The sequence below is a fragment of the Delphinus delphis genome, chromosome 11, assembly GCF_949987515.2.
Source record: "Delphinus delphis chromosome 11, mDelDel1.2, whole genome shotgun sequence".
In the NCBI taxonomy this organism is placed as follows: Eukaryota; Metazoa; Chordata; class Mammalia; order Artiodactyla; family Delphinidae; genus Delphinus; species Delphinus delphis.
The window spans coordinates 79,776,872-79,790,781 of record NC_082693.1 but is presented as its reverse complement, the minus strand read 5'-3'; the positions used below and the strand labels follow the sequence as shown (position 1 = coordinate 79,790,781).

Genomic DNA, 13,910 nt, shown 5'->3' with positions numbered 1-13,910 from the left:
CATCTAGTTTTGCATTGAATGTAAGCCAGCTCATAAAGGTAAAAAAAAATCTGGGTTGCATTTCACAAATTATATATTTTACAACAGGAATCGATCTCAGACAATAATTTTGTGCAGCAACACTTCCGACCACAGTACACTTAGAGATTTCAACTGATATTTAACCCACAGACCTGTCAATAAGTGTCAGGCAAATTCATTAATCTGAAATTGTGTTTCCCAGCTGCCTGATAAATATAAATATCAGCTGTGTTTCCTAGGCTAATCAACCTAGGCATTTTTGCTTGTGCTTAAAAATAAAAAGTTTTAGACAGAATTAATTTACAATGGATAAAACTGGTTTGCCTCAAGTTAGCAGATCAATAGGCAAGAGTCCTTTAACTCTACTTACTCTAGTCCCTCTATTACAGAAAAAGAAAATAAATTCTGTGGTGATTACAACTCAAGAGGAAAATATTTCCCTACCTTCACTTTTTTATCCACTGAGCAGGTTGCTATAAATCTGTCATCTGCAGAGAATGCACAGCAAAGCACTTCATCCTCATGAGCCTTGATTTCTAGAAGTTTCTCTCCTGTTTCAGCTTTGAAAACCTATATAAGCAACAATAAAATCTTTTTACTATACCTATTTAACCATGGGCCGTCATTCAATAAAAATATTTCTTTAAAAGATCTTTATCACTGTTATTTTGCAACAGAAATGAACCTTGGCAATATCACTGCAAAAATGAGAATTTCTGTCAGAATTCGTATGCCTTAACATAAAAAGAAAATCATCCTGCCCCCCCCAAAAAAAAAAGAAAAAAGGAACTTCCCTGGTGGTCCAGTGGTTAAGACTCCACGCTCCCACTGCAGGGGGCCCAGGATCGATCTCTGGTCAGAGAAGTAAGATCCCGCCTGCCGCATAGTGCAGCAATCAATCAATAGAGCTCACAGTAGCTTCAGTTTGGCAAATTCTTAACAATCAGTAGAAAACACTTCATTCAATATGCTTTCTGCGCTCAAAAGCCAAAATTAATAAAAGTAGTAATAAAGTACACATATAGAAATAAGGCTTACAAACATAATCTTGCAATCTTAAATTTAAATGTTTTAACTAGTTTTTGTTTCCTTCAAAATCAAAAGGTTGAGTACCAATTTAAAGAAAAGCACTCATTCATGTTTTCTGAAAACAAATGAGAAATTAAAATTCCTTCAAGCGCCTAAGGAAATAATCTAGTCCAATTCCTATTTGCAGTCAGAAATCTATGCCCGAGCCTATGATAAAATAGGTATTTTACACAGTCACTGTTTTGTTTTTTGTTTTTTTTGCAGTACGCGGGCCTCTCACTGTTGTGGCCTCTCCTGTTGCGGAGCAACAGGCTCCGGACGCGCAGGCTCAGCGGCCATGGCTCACGGGCACAGCCGCTCCACGGCATGTGGGATCTTCCCGGACCGGGGCACGAACCCGTGTCCCCTGCATCGGCAGAAGGAATCTCAACCACTGCGCCACCAGGGAAGCCCCACAGTCACTGTTTTTTAATCAGAATCCTGTTCACTGTGCTATGAAGTCCTTATGTCTTTTAACAGTTATCAGTTCCTCATTACCCTTAGCTGTCACATGGATGACAAGAACTGACTGCTAGGGTAAAAGGCACTTCTATGTCACTTGGCAAGTTTAGAATTATGAAAATACACCACCATATCTTTTAAATCTATAGAGAAAGCTTTCATAAAATGTTCAAGAGATCTGAACATTTCTCTATTCCTAATGTGCAATTTTCTTGAATTTTAGAATTTAAATATATTCTAATATGCACAGTATTAGGTGCATGACTCTTTGAATTTTTCTCAAGAGAGAGGTTTACCTGCAAGTTTTTATCAGCTCCACAAGAAGCTATTCTTTGACCATCCTCAGAAAAGCAAGCATGGTACACAGCATCTGTATGGGGGCGGACGACCAAGCGGGAGAGATTCTTGATGTTTTCTTTGTTTCTAAATATAAGGGAAAAAATGAACAGAAATCCAATAAACAAGAGTAAAAGTAATTATTTTCTTTCAGTAATAAACTGTCTTTTAACATAGTTATGTTCCAAAAAACACAAAACTCTTAAAATTAAATTACCAATATGTAAATGACAGCACACATCACCTGAGGAAAAAAAGCATAATATAACAAAAGCAGCATTTTAAGATAAATGCTACGCTATATCAAGCAACCTGTCACGTACTACAAATATCACTGAGTTGGAAGAAATCTAGTTAATCAAATACATGTCAGTTTTTATTTTCCTCTAATACATTAATAACAACATGTGCAGAGAAAACATTATAAGAGGATAGCCTCAAAAAAATCTCCATCTTTTTCAAAAGGAAAGAGCTATAGCAAAATGAAGCTCATTTTCTAACTAAAGTATGACACTACACCCACCATTATGATGTGCACTTTAAAACCATTCTTCTCTAACTACAATTATTCAGATATAGAGAAAAAAAGTAATGTCATTTTCTTTGTATCTTAATCTACTAAATACTAAGTATTGCACTAGTAAAGATATTATTTCACAAAGGCAAAAGGATAAAGGAATGTGATGTATACTTAAAATGGGGAAAGTATTAGAACAGTGTCAGAATTCCACATACATACACCCCAGTCACTGTGAGTAAATATGTTAAGTGGTATCATGCTTATCTTAAGAGGAAAAGGTTAGGCGTCAGATAAACCTAAAGGGCAACCCTGCTTCTACTACTTATTAGGTGTGTAAACTTATGCAAATTACTTAACCTAGTAAGTTTCCTTTTCCTCATATGTAAAATGTGAGTAATGATATCTGCTCTGAACAGGTATCACACACAAAACAGACCAAATGAAAAAAGGGAACACAAAGGCAGATCAGACTTAAACCTTGCCTAGAAAGTATTAAACTTCACTAGAATTGATAAAACAAACAACTGTAGAAACTAGAGTGATGAGAATCTGGAGGATAAACAGGTAAGCTACTGGCAAAGTTTAGAGAATCAGATTAAGAAAATATGTCCCCCGATCTATCTACTCAATTCCTCAAAGCTCGGAAAGTGACCTGTCACAATGATGGGCATGTGGCCAAAAAGTATTAGATAAATAACAAACGAATGCATGAATGATTTCTTTGAAAGATGAAATCAAATTACGTTTATATCAACCTAAACTTTCTACAGAAGAAAAAAAAAGCTTTCTAGTACTGAAAAATAAAGCATTCTTTGAATATGACCTGGTCAAACCCAGTTAAAAAGATACAGCTATTAATGACTAACCATCCTATTAGAGAACATCACAGGTTGAAATGCAGTTGATGAAGCGGAAAAAAAAAAACAGCAAGAAAAAGTAAAAATGACAAACTCAAAGTTCAAAAGAGAACAAGAACTAAACCAATGCCCATCTGATTATCAGACCAAGTATCACAATTCTATTTTAGTCACTAACTAAAACATGAATTCAGTCGATCTTCTACAAATTTCTCTTGAATATCAACTACATGGACCAGGCAAAATGCTAAATGCTATTTATCCTTTTCTTTTTTTTTAAATAAATTTATTTATTTTTATCTATTTTTATTTTATTTTTGGCTGCATTGGGTCTTCGTTGCTGCGTGCGGGCTTTCTCTAGTTGCGGCGAGCAGGGGCTACTCTTCGTTGTGGTGCGCAGGCTTCTCATCGCGGTGGCTTCTCTTGTTGTGGCACACAGGCTCTAGATGCACGGGCTTCAGTAGTTGGGGCACGCGGGTTTCAGCAGTTGTGGCTCACGGACTCTAGAGCACAGGCTCGGTGCTGTGGCGCACAGGCTTAGTCGCTCCGCAGCATGTGGAATCTTCCCAGACCAGGACTAGACCCGTGTCCCCTGCATTGGCAGGCAGATCCTTAACCACTGCACCAAGGAAGCCCTATCCTTTTCTTTTTTAATCTTTTTTTTTTTTTTTTTTGGCCACACCACGTGCCTTGCAGGATCTTAGTTCCCCAAACAGGGATAGAACCCAGGCCCTCGGCAGTGAAAGCACAGAATCCTAACCACCGGACCACCAGGGAATTCCCTAAATGCTATTTATTCTTAAAAACAACAACTAACATTCATTGAGCACTTTCTATGATCTAGGTACTGTTCTAAGCAACCTATGTAGGTGTGTATGTTTGTGTATACACACACACTCATTTAATCCTCACAACAATGCTATGCATAGTACCACTAGGCAAGATAAGTTGAATAACTTTCTCCTAATGATACACAACTAAAAAATAGCAGAGCTGGGATTCAAGCCCAAGCGGTCTAGAGCCAGAGTCTGTTATTTTAACCTCCAAATGTTCTATACTATAGAATGGATAGAAATTATGGAAAAAAACAAGTAAACAGAAAACCACCGTAAAATGACACAATGCTATGATATTGAGCAAACAAGTATTCTAGAATACAGACAGATCTCAATTAATTAGGTGGCTGCTTCCAGGGAGAGTGAAACCTCTTCCCAAAAAAATGTTAAAGAATGGTGAACTCTGGGAAGTGAGAAGGTAGGGGAACATGAAGAGTCTCTGACTTTTCATTTTACATCCCTCTAACACTGATTTAAAAAAAAAAAAATCAGGAACATGGATTGCTTTAAAACAAAAATAAAATCAATGAAAAATTATAATTTAATTTTTTGAGGAATTCCCTGGTGGTCCAGTGTTTAGGACTTGGCACTTTCACTGCCGTGGGCCCAGGTTCAATGCTTGGTCAGGGAACTAAGATCCCACAGGTTGCATGGTGCGGCCAAAAAGTAAAATAAAATAAAATTTAATTTTTTTTAATTTAATTTTTAATTAAAAAAAATTTTTTTTAACTCTCTCCTTTACGGAACCTTACCAGAATCCCTCATCCATCCAAGCTAAATTACCCACTTCTCAGTTTTACCTCTATTTTATACATTACTTCTGTTGCATTTATCACATTATAATTATCTGTTTAAACTTCTTTCTTCACTAGTAGATTGTAAGCTCCTTGGGGAGAGCCTTAGCACCTAGTAACAGTGCTTTAGCACAGTAGAGAAACTCAAATATTTATTGAACTAAACTGAATTAGGGAAACCACCTATGGCAACCTGAATTATTTGGAAAGAAGGTCCAGGGCTATATAGATCACAGACGATATCAACCAGGAGGTCAATTTAGATATAAATTATACATGTGAAAAGACGACCATTCATACTTATCAAAAGGAGCATGAAAATAAAGCCAGACCCACAGTTTAAATCACATTCAGCAAGCCACATGAGCTCAGTCAAGTCTCAACCTCTCTGTGCCTCAATTTTCTCAATTGTAAAGTAGGGCAAATAATATTTACGTTATAAGGTTGTTTTGAAGATAAAATGAACAATGTATGTGAGCATACAGTATATAATAGGCATTAAAAAGATAGCAGTCTTACCCTTTCTTTTACAAATTGATAAGATAAGAACACAACTGAATGGCCTCTTAGGAGCTAGAAGAATCAGGATTCAGTGGAAGTTTAATATGGGCTATATGCAAGGCAAAGTTCTCATCACTTTATATCCAATATCTGATTTAAATCTTCACAAAAACAGCACTTACCTCAAAGGATTGTTATCTCTATTTCACGTATGAGAGAGAAGAGTAACCTGTAACTTGTTCAAAATCACAAAACTCTTAGGTTTTAGAACTGAGTCTCAAACCTAGGTTTGTAGCTTCAAAAACAATGCTCTTTGCTACTATACTGTATTACAGTAAGTGAAGCATTTATATTAATATTTAGGATGACTTGTCAAAAGTCATCTTATAGGCAAGCATCTATTTTTATGGACTCTGAAAATATGTATTTCTCCTATGGTTACTTCTCTAGAACTTTTCAATAAGTAAGAATGCTTATTAAAAGTTTGAGCCCTATCCAAAGTAGTTAAGTCTTCCTGGAGTGAACTTATTCACTACCTGAAAAATAATGACACAGTTAGTGCTGTTCCCTTTGGTTTCTCTCCTAACCTACTTACATCCATTCCAAGTAAAGCATTCCGTTATCGACCTCCTGCTTGGCCTTCAGCTTAGCTTGCTGATAAACTTCTGAAGTTTCCAGTTCACAGAGGCCCAGTTGTACAATATTAGGAAATGGCTGTCGTCCAAGAAGATGTCCATTTAAAGATAAAAACTCCTGGAAATTCTCACAGACTGTACCATCCTATGAACAAAATGAAATCTCTTAGAAATGTAACCAGAGCCCAAATCTGACATTTTTTTGTTTCTGTGATTTTGTCACTTTAAAGGCTTAAATATTCTCTATACGAGCTAAAATTAAATAGCCAACCATTAGGTAACAAATACATAGTGATCCTCTTCGGACTTTTAAACATAGGATAAAAAAAAAAAATCTCATTATCTAAGTGCTACCTTCTTAACACATTCCCTTTCCTAAAAAAAACACTGAAGGGCTTCCCTGGTGGTGCAGTGGTTGAGAGTCCGCCTGCCGATGCAGGGGACACGGGTTCGTGCCCCGGTCCGGGAAGATCCCACATGCCGCGGAGCGGCTGGGCCCGTGAGCCATGGCCACTGAGCCTGCGCGTCCGGAGCCCGTGCTCCGCAATGGGAGAGGCCACAACAGTGAGACGCTCGCGTAACGCAAAAAAAAAAACCAAAAAAACAAAAAAAAAAAAAACAAAACACTGAACACTTTACTTCCCCAGCTTTCAAACCTCAATCCTATCCACAGCAGGAGAGGAAGCAAAATAATTAGAATAATCAAAGATTAAGTAAGGAAATTATCACTCTTCACCTCTGCTATTTTGTTCATCCTCACTATTAAACCTAGAATTAAATGTCAAAATGAGATGTCCTTTAAGGACTTATTTTTCATAATAATATATACCTTTTCATCCAACATATGCCTGTATTCCACAAATTCATGAATCAGATGAGCAGGGCCTACGAGCTCCGTTTTTGCTTTAATCCAATCCAGGGAAAACATTAAAGCACACAGTTCCTTAAAAAAAAAAAAAAAGATCAGAAGCACTGTTAAAGAGATCAAAGAATTTTAAATCTACCATCATTATCCTAACACTAATGAGAGAAACTTAGCAGATGCCTAGAATTTAAGGACAAAAAGGAACATATCATTAATAGTTCCAAAGAAACAAAAAATGGACCTCACACCTTAATTCAAAATAAATTTCAGATGGATTTTTCAGACTTAAATATAAAATAGAAACTTCAAAAAATACTAGAAGAGGGCTGCCCTGGTGGCGCAATGGTTAAGAATTCACCTGCCAATGCAGGGGACACAGGTTCGAGCCCTGGTTCAGGAATATCCCACATGCTGCAGAACAACTAAGCCCATGCGCCACAACTACTGAACCTGCGCTCTAAAGCCCGCGAGCCACAACTACTGAAGCCCACGCGCCTAGAGCCTGTGCTCCCAACAAGAGAAGCCACCGCAATGCGAAGTCCACACACCACAACGAAGAGTAGCCCCCGCTCGCCGCAACTAGAGAAAGCCCTCATACAGCAAGGAAGATCCAAAAAAAAGCAGCCAAAAATAAAATAAATAAATTTAATTTAATTTAAAAAAAAATACTAGAAGATACAGATATTTACTCTTTTTGTAACCCTGGGGTTAAGGAAATTTTTATAAACATGACCCCAAAGCAAAATACCGAAAAGAAAAATAGTGGTGCATTTAACTACATAAAAACTCAAGTGTTCAATATAGTAAAAAACAATATAAATAAAATTTAAGACAAAAAATAAACCAGGAAAAAAATTTATTTACAAATGTATGATAGATGAAGGCTTAATATTTTTATAAAAATTCTAATAAAAGAGTAAGAAACAGATAAACACTCCAATAGAAAAACAGGCAAAGGCAATCAATGGATGAGAGCCAATTCACAAAACAAAAAGCACAAATAGCCAAAAATCTCACCAGTAATCAAAGAGAAACAACGAAGATTTACTGTCTTTTAACATCAGATTTCTAAAGACTAAAAGGAATGATAAAAATGTTAGCTAGAATCAGAGGAAATGAACACCCTCATACACTGCTGGTAGTGATGTAAATCAGAGCACCCTTCTAGAGGACAGTTTAGCAATCTGTATTAAAATTCAAACTGTACACATCATTGACCCAGAATTACACTTATGTGCCCTAAAAAAATAAGTCAGACAAGTGTGCTTAAGCAATCTGACCATCCACCAACCAACTGACCAATCATAATGTACCTATACAATTAAATAGTATGCAGCTTTAAAAATTATGTCAATCTATTATATATAAACTGACATAGAAAGATAACCCTGAACTACAATTAAGTAGGAAAAATAAGATATAAGACTACATTTCTATCATGATCCCATTCTGGTTTTAAAGAACAGGTGTGTGTATCTGAGCAGCAAAATGATCTGGAAAACTACACATAAAAGCATTAGCGGGCTTCCCTGGTGGCGCAGTGGTTGAGAGTCCGCCTGCCGATGCAGGGGACACGGGTTTGTGCCCTGGTCTGAGAAGATCCCACATGCCGCGGAGCGGCTGGGCCTGTGAGCCATGGCCGCTGAGCCTGCACGTCCGGAGCCTGTGCTCCACGACAGGAGAGGCCACAACAGTGAGAGGCCCGCGTACCAAAAAAAAAAAGCATTAGCAATGGTTGTGATCTTCATTTTCTTCACTTAGTTTTTTCCTCAATTTTTCCAATGAAAGTAAACTATTATCTTTAAAAATCAGGAAAAAAAAGGTTAAAAAAAATGAAAGGAACTGAATCCTGTCACACTACCATACATATCAAAAGTTTTTAAAAGATGCATTGACCCAATAATTCCACTTCAAGAAATTTCCAAAGGAAATAATACAGGTGTGAAGACAAACAAGAATTTCATTACAGCATCATAAGAGTAAAAAAAAAAAAAAATGAAAACAACCTAAGTGTTCAACAATTAAAGTTCAGCTAAGTAAATCAGAGCACAGATATTTATTGGAATACTGTCATTCCAATGTAGATTATTAAACGTAAACTGTATGTAACCAAGAGATTAAAGTACATAAGACTGAAAAATTATTCAAAGTATATATGGTTTTTTTTTAACATCTTTATTGGAGTATAATTGCTTTACAATGGTGTATTTCTGCTTTACAACAAAGTCAATCAGCTATACATATGCATATATCCCCATATCTCTTCCCACTTGCGTCTCTCTCCCTCCCACCCTCCCTATCCCACCCAAGTGGTCACAAAGCACAGAGCTGATTTCCCTGTGCTATGCGGCTGCTTCCCACTAGCTATCTATTTTGCATTTGGTAGTATATATATGCCCATGCCACTCTCTCACTTTGTCCCAGCTTACCCTTCCCCCTCCCCATGTCCTCAAGTCCATTCTCTAGTAGGTCTGCATCTTTATTCCCATCTTGCCCCTAGGTTCTTCATGACCATTTTTTTTTTTTAGATTCCATATATATGTGTTAGTATATGGTATTTGTTTTTCTCTTTCTGACTTACTTCACTCTGTATGACAGACTCTAGGTCTGTCCACCTCACTAAAAATAACTCAATTTTGTTTCTTTTTATGGCTGAGTAATATTCCATTGTATATATGTGCCACATCTTCTTTATCCATTCATCTGTTGATGGATACTTAGGTTGCTTCCATGTCCTGGCTATTGTAAATAGAACTGCAATGAACATTGTGGTACATGACTCTTTTTGAATTATGGTTTTCTCAGGGTATATGCCCAGTAGTGGGATCGCTGGGTCATATGGTAGTTCTATTTTTAGTTTTTTAAGGAACCTCCATACTGTTCTCCACAGTGGCTGTATCAATTTACATTCCCACCAGCGGTGCAAGAGGGTTCCCTTTTCTCAAAGTATATACGGTTTTCTAAAATGTTAACATTGTGAGTAGTTAATTGGTAGTCATAACTTCAAATATCTATGTGCTGATGATTCCCAAATTTTATCTTTAGTCCATAGTTTTCCCCAGAAATCCAGATTCATATATCCAACTATATGCTAAATATATCCAGTCAGATGTCTTAATGTCTACACCAGACTTAATATATTCCAAATGAGTTCCTAACCTTCCCTTCACTCCTGGTAAAATACTTGTTTGACCCACAGCTATCCCAAACTCAGTTCATGGCAACTCCAATCTTTAACTGCACAAGCTTGGAGTCATCTTTGACTCTTCTCTTTTTCTTACAATGTACATCAAATCCATCAGCAAATCATGATGACTCAATGCCAAATCATCACTTCCTTTCTCCTTGCACACTTTTTTCTTCTTCTGAGCACTTACTACCCCGCTAACATATGATAAATTTATTTGTCCCGTGTCAATCTCCCCCCAGAATGTAAGCTCAATGAGAGCAGGGACTTTGTGCCTGTGGTATATCCTTCATAATGAAGAACACCATCAGTACACAACAGGCACTCCATAAATATTTGCTGAATGAATGAATATACTTTCCCACTCTCCATTTCCTCTCAGAACTTAAAAACAAATCCATATTGTCCACAAAGGATAGCTACTGGTATGAAGAGACTGAATTTTTAGGTGGTTCATTTACTGCAGTTACTAAGGTACCTGCAGGTAAAAACAGTAACAAAATTACTTACACAGGTTATAACCCTATTTTTACTAATAAAAGAAAATTCTAAACATGGGACAAAATAAAAGTGAGATAAAAGAAAATAGTTTTTTAAATGAGTAATCTTACTTTGTGCATTTTAGCACTAGCCATGTGATAGGCCAGAAAATTGTACCAATACATGCAGTCCTCCTGATCCGGTGAAAGACAATGTAGCCGGAAATGTCTCTGGAACTGAGTGATTAGTTTCTTGTGTAGATCCTGAAACCCAAATGAAACATTTCAGAGGACAGAAACAATTTCATAACCTAAGCATCACAGAAACTCCAGCTTCCAAAGCTATTTAAGAATGTACAGAGAATCTCCCCACAAGATACTTATTAACTACAAAAGAAAAAAACAGTAACTTTACAGTTGAGAAACTTTAACCAAGTAATCAATGTTAATATCACTGATTAGATGTGTCAACACCCTGATATGATGCACTGAGAAGGACACAACAGCACTTCTGTGGTGTTATTGCCAAAAATATATAACCTTACTCTAGTCAAGAGAAAACATCAGACAAACCCAAACTAAGAGGGGCTTCCCTGGTGGCGCAGTGGTTGGGAGTCTGCCTGCCGATGCAGGGGACATGGGTTCATGCCCCGGTCCGGGAAGATCCCACATGCCGCGGAGCAGCTGGGCCTGTGAGCCATGCCTGCTGAGCCTGCGCGTCCGGAGCCTGTGCTCCACAACGGGAGAGGCCACAACAGTGAGAGGCCCGCGTACCGCAAAAAATAATAATAATAAAAAATAAAAGAATCTGCCTGACAATGCAGGGGACATGGGTTCAAGCCCTGGTCTGGGAAGGTCCCACATGCTGCAGAGCAACAAAGCCCATGCGCCACAACTACTGACCCTGAGCTCTAGAGCCCACGGGCCACAACTACTGAAACTCACGTGCCTAGAGCCTGTGCTCCACAACAAGAGAAGCCACTGCAATGGGAAGCCCATGGACCACAACAAAGAGTAGCCCCCCTCTCCACAACTAGAGAAAGCCCCTGCGCAGCAATGAAGACCCAAAACAGCCAAAAATAAATTAATTAAAAAAAAAAACCAAACTAAGGGACACTGTGCAAAATAACTAGTGAGTACTCTTCAAAAGTGATCATGAAAGAAAGAAAATCAAGGAATTTTCCTAGATTTGAGGAAACTAAGGAAATATGATGATATTATGCAATATAGAATACAGAATTGGATCTGAACCACAAAAAAGGACATTAGTGGGAAAGCTGGCAAAATTCAAATAAAGTCTGTGTATTAGTTAACAGTATTTTATCAATGTTAATTTTCTGGCTCTCATAACTGTATTATAGTTATGTAAGATGTTAACATTGGGGGAAGCTAGATGAAAGTATATGCATAGAAACTGTATTATTTTGCAACTTTTCTATAAGTCTAAAATCATTTCAAAATTAAAAGTTAAGAAAAAAAAAGAACGTACAGAGATGCAAGTACCTGAAGCTGGCTGTGATTCTTCTGTGTAAGGAAATCTACTTGAAGATCATGTAAATAATAAAGAAATGATTTTCCATTTCGATCACAGAACAAGAGAGACTTATTAACAAACTCCTGCAGTATGTCTTCAACTTCTTCAGTTTCCATATCCCAGAGGATACACAACACCTAGGAATCATTTTAAACATTTAATGTGCCACAATGTACAATGACCAGGATTGCACACAGGAGGTTAACAGACAAAAAATCATGTGTTAGGGCTTCCCTGGTGGCACAGTGGTTAAGAATCCGCCTGCCAATGCAGGGGACACAGGTTCGAGCCCTGGTCCGGGAAGAACCCACATGCCCCAGAGCAACTAAGCCCATGCGCCACAACTACTGAGCCTGCGCTCTAGAGCCCACGAGCCACAACTACTGAGCCTGCGCACCTAGAGCCCGTGCTCCAAAACAAGAGAAGCCACCACAATGAGAAGCCCGCACACCGCAACAAAGCGTAGCCCCCACTCACCGCAACTAGACAAAGCCCACGCAAAGCAACGAAGACCCAACACAGCCAAAAATAAATAAAACAAATAATTTTTTTAATTGTATTAAAAACATCATGTATTAAAGCCCTGAATAATATCTCCATTTCATAAGAAGCTCAAATACTCATCAAGATAGAAAAGAAAAAGAGTTCTAAAGAAGTCATATGCTTCTCCAGGTTCACTAGAACCACTGAGAACTAGGTAACTCATCTGAGTTCAACACCAAAGCCCATGATGGAAACTAAGAACAGTGGGATTTCTACACCCTCCAGTCCACCACCCTCAGGTACACAGGTTTTATCCTCCCAATATCCTCTGTAACAATATCCTCAGGAGTAAACCAAAGGTTATATGCCACAATACCCAATGATAAAGATTGTTGGTCCTTCTATTACCTTCGTAGGCACCTTAACATCTTTCTGAAGGATGGAAAGATCTGTGTAATAATCTTTGATGTCTTCTCTGAGCATTTCAACACTTATAGACATGGCTTCATCCAAAGCCTCATAATCATAAGATGAAGATTTCCTTATCTTCTTAAATTGCTTATTCTGAAGTTGTCTGAGGTAGTACTCCCAGCGGTTGGGAAAATCTCGTAGAAGTGCACCAATTAAAGACACTACAAGAGGTGAACCTAAAAAATAAAAAAAGTCAGTGTTATTACGGTATCATTTCCAAATTACCACTAAGAATCAATTTATCCTCAAGAAAGAATTTCTGCCACATGCTATCCAAAGCTTTAAAATATTTATAACTCTTGCATTCACTTCAGGTACTTATTCTAAAGAAGTCATTAGAAATAAGAAATATTTCACTTAAGGATATTCATTACAGTATTTAAAATAGTGAAAAATCTTAAACAATAACAGGGAAATGACTGAATAAAGTATATCACAATATTATGCCACTGGTAAATTTTCAAAAGATATTTAATAGGGCTTCCCTGGTGGCGCAGTGGTTGAGAGTCCGCCTGCCGATGCAGGGGACACAGGTTCGTGCCCTTGTCCGGGAAGATCCCTCATGCCGCGGAGCAGCTAGGCCCGTGAGCCATGGCTGCTGAGCCTGCACGTCCGGAGCCTGTGCTCCGCAATGGGAGAGGCCACAACAGTGAGAGGCCCGCGTACCGCAAAAAAAAAAAAAAAAAAGATATTTAATAACATGGGAAAATGCTCAAGATTTGCTATTTAAAAGGGTAAGATTGAAAATTATATATACCATTATAATCTCAATATTTTTTTCAAGGTTTTATATGTCCTGAAAGACTAGGAGAAATACTCTCATGATGCTAATAATTATCAGATTATGGATAATTTCTATTT

The 13,910-nt window shown here is 37.7% G+C and overlaps 1 protein-coding gene across 3 annotated transcripts in view; it reads right to left on the bottom strand.

Moving 5' to 3' along the window:
• The window catches only part of APAF1 (apoptotic peptidase activating factor 1), a 91,356-nt gene that overhangs the window by 51,043 nt on the left and 26,403 nt on the right, over positions 1-13,910 (bottom strand). For all 3 annotated transcript variants that reach the window (XM_060025431.1, XM_060025432.1, XM_060025430.1), the window contains exons 8-14: positions 12,987-13,225; positions 12,065-12,232; positions 10,694-10,825; positions 6,860-6,973; positions 5,991-6,175; positions 1,848-1,974; positions 466-591 (exon numbers count right to left, since the gene is read on the bottom strand). In XM_060025431.1, coding sequence (XP_059881414.1) covers positions 466-591; positions 1,848-1,974; positions 5,991-6,175; positions 6,860-6,973; positions 10,694-10,825; positions 12,065-12,232; positions 12,987-13,225 — 1,091 coding nt within the window. The remainder of the gene's footprint in view (positions 1-465; positions 592-1,847; positions 1,975-5,990; positions 6,176-6,859; positions 6,974-10,693; positions 10,826-12,064; positions 12,233-12,986; positions 13,226-13,910) is intronic.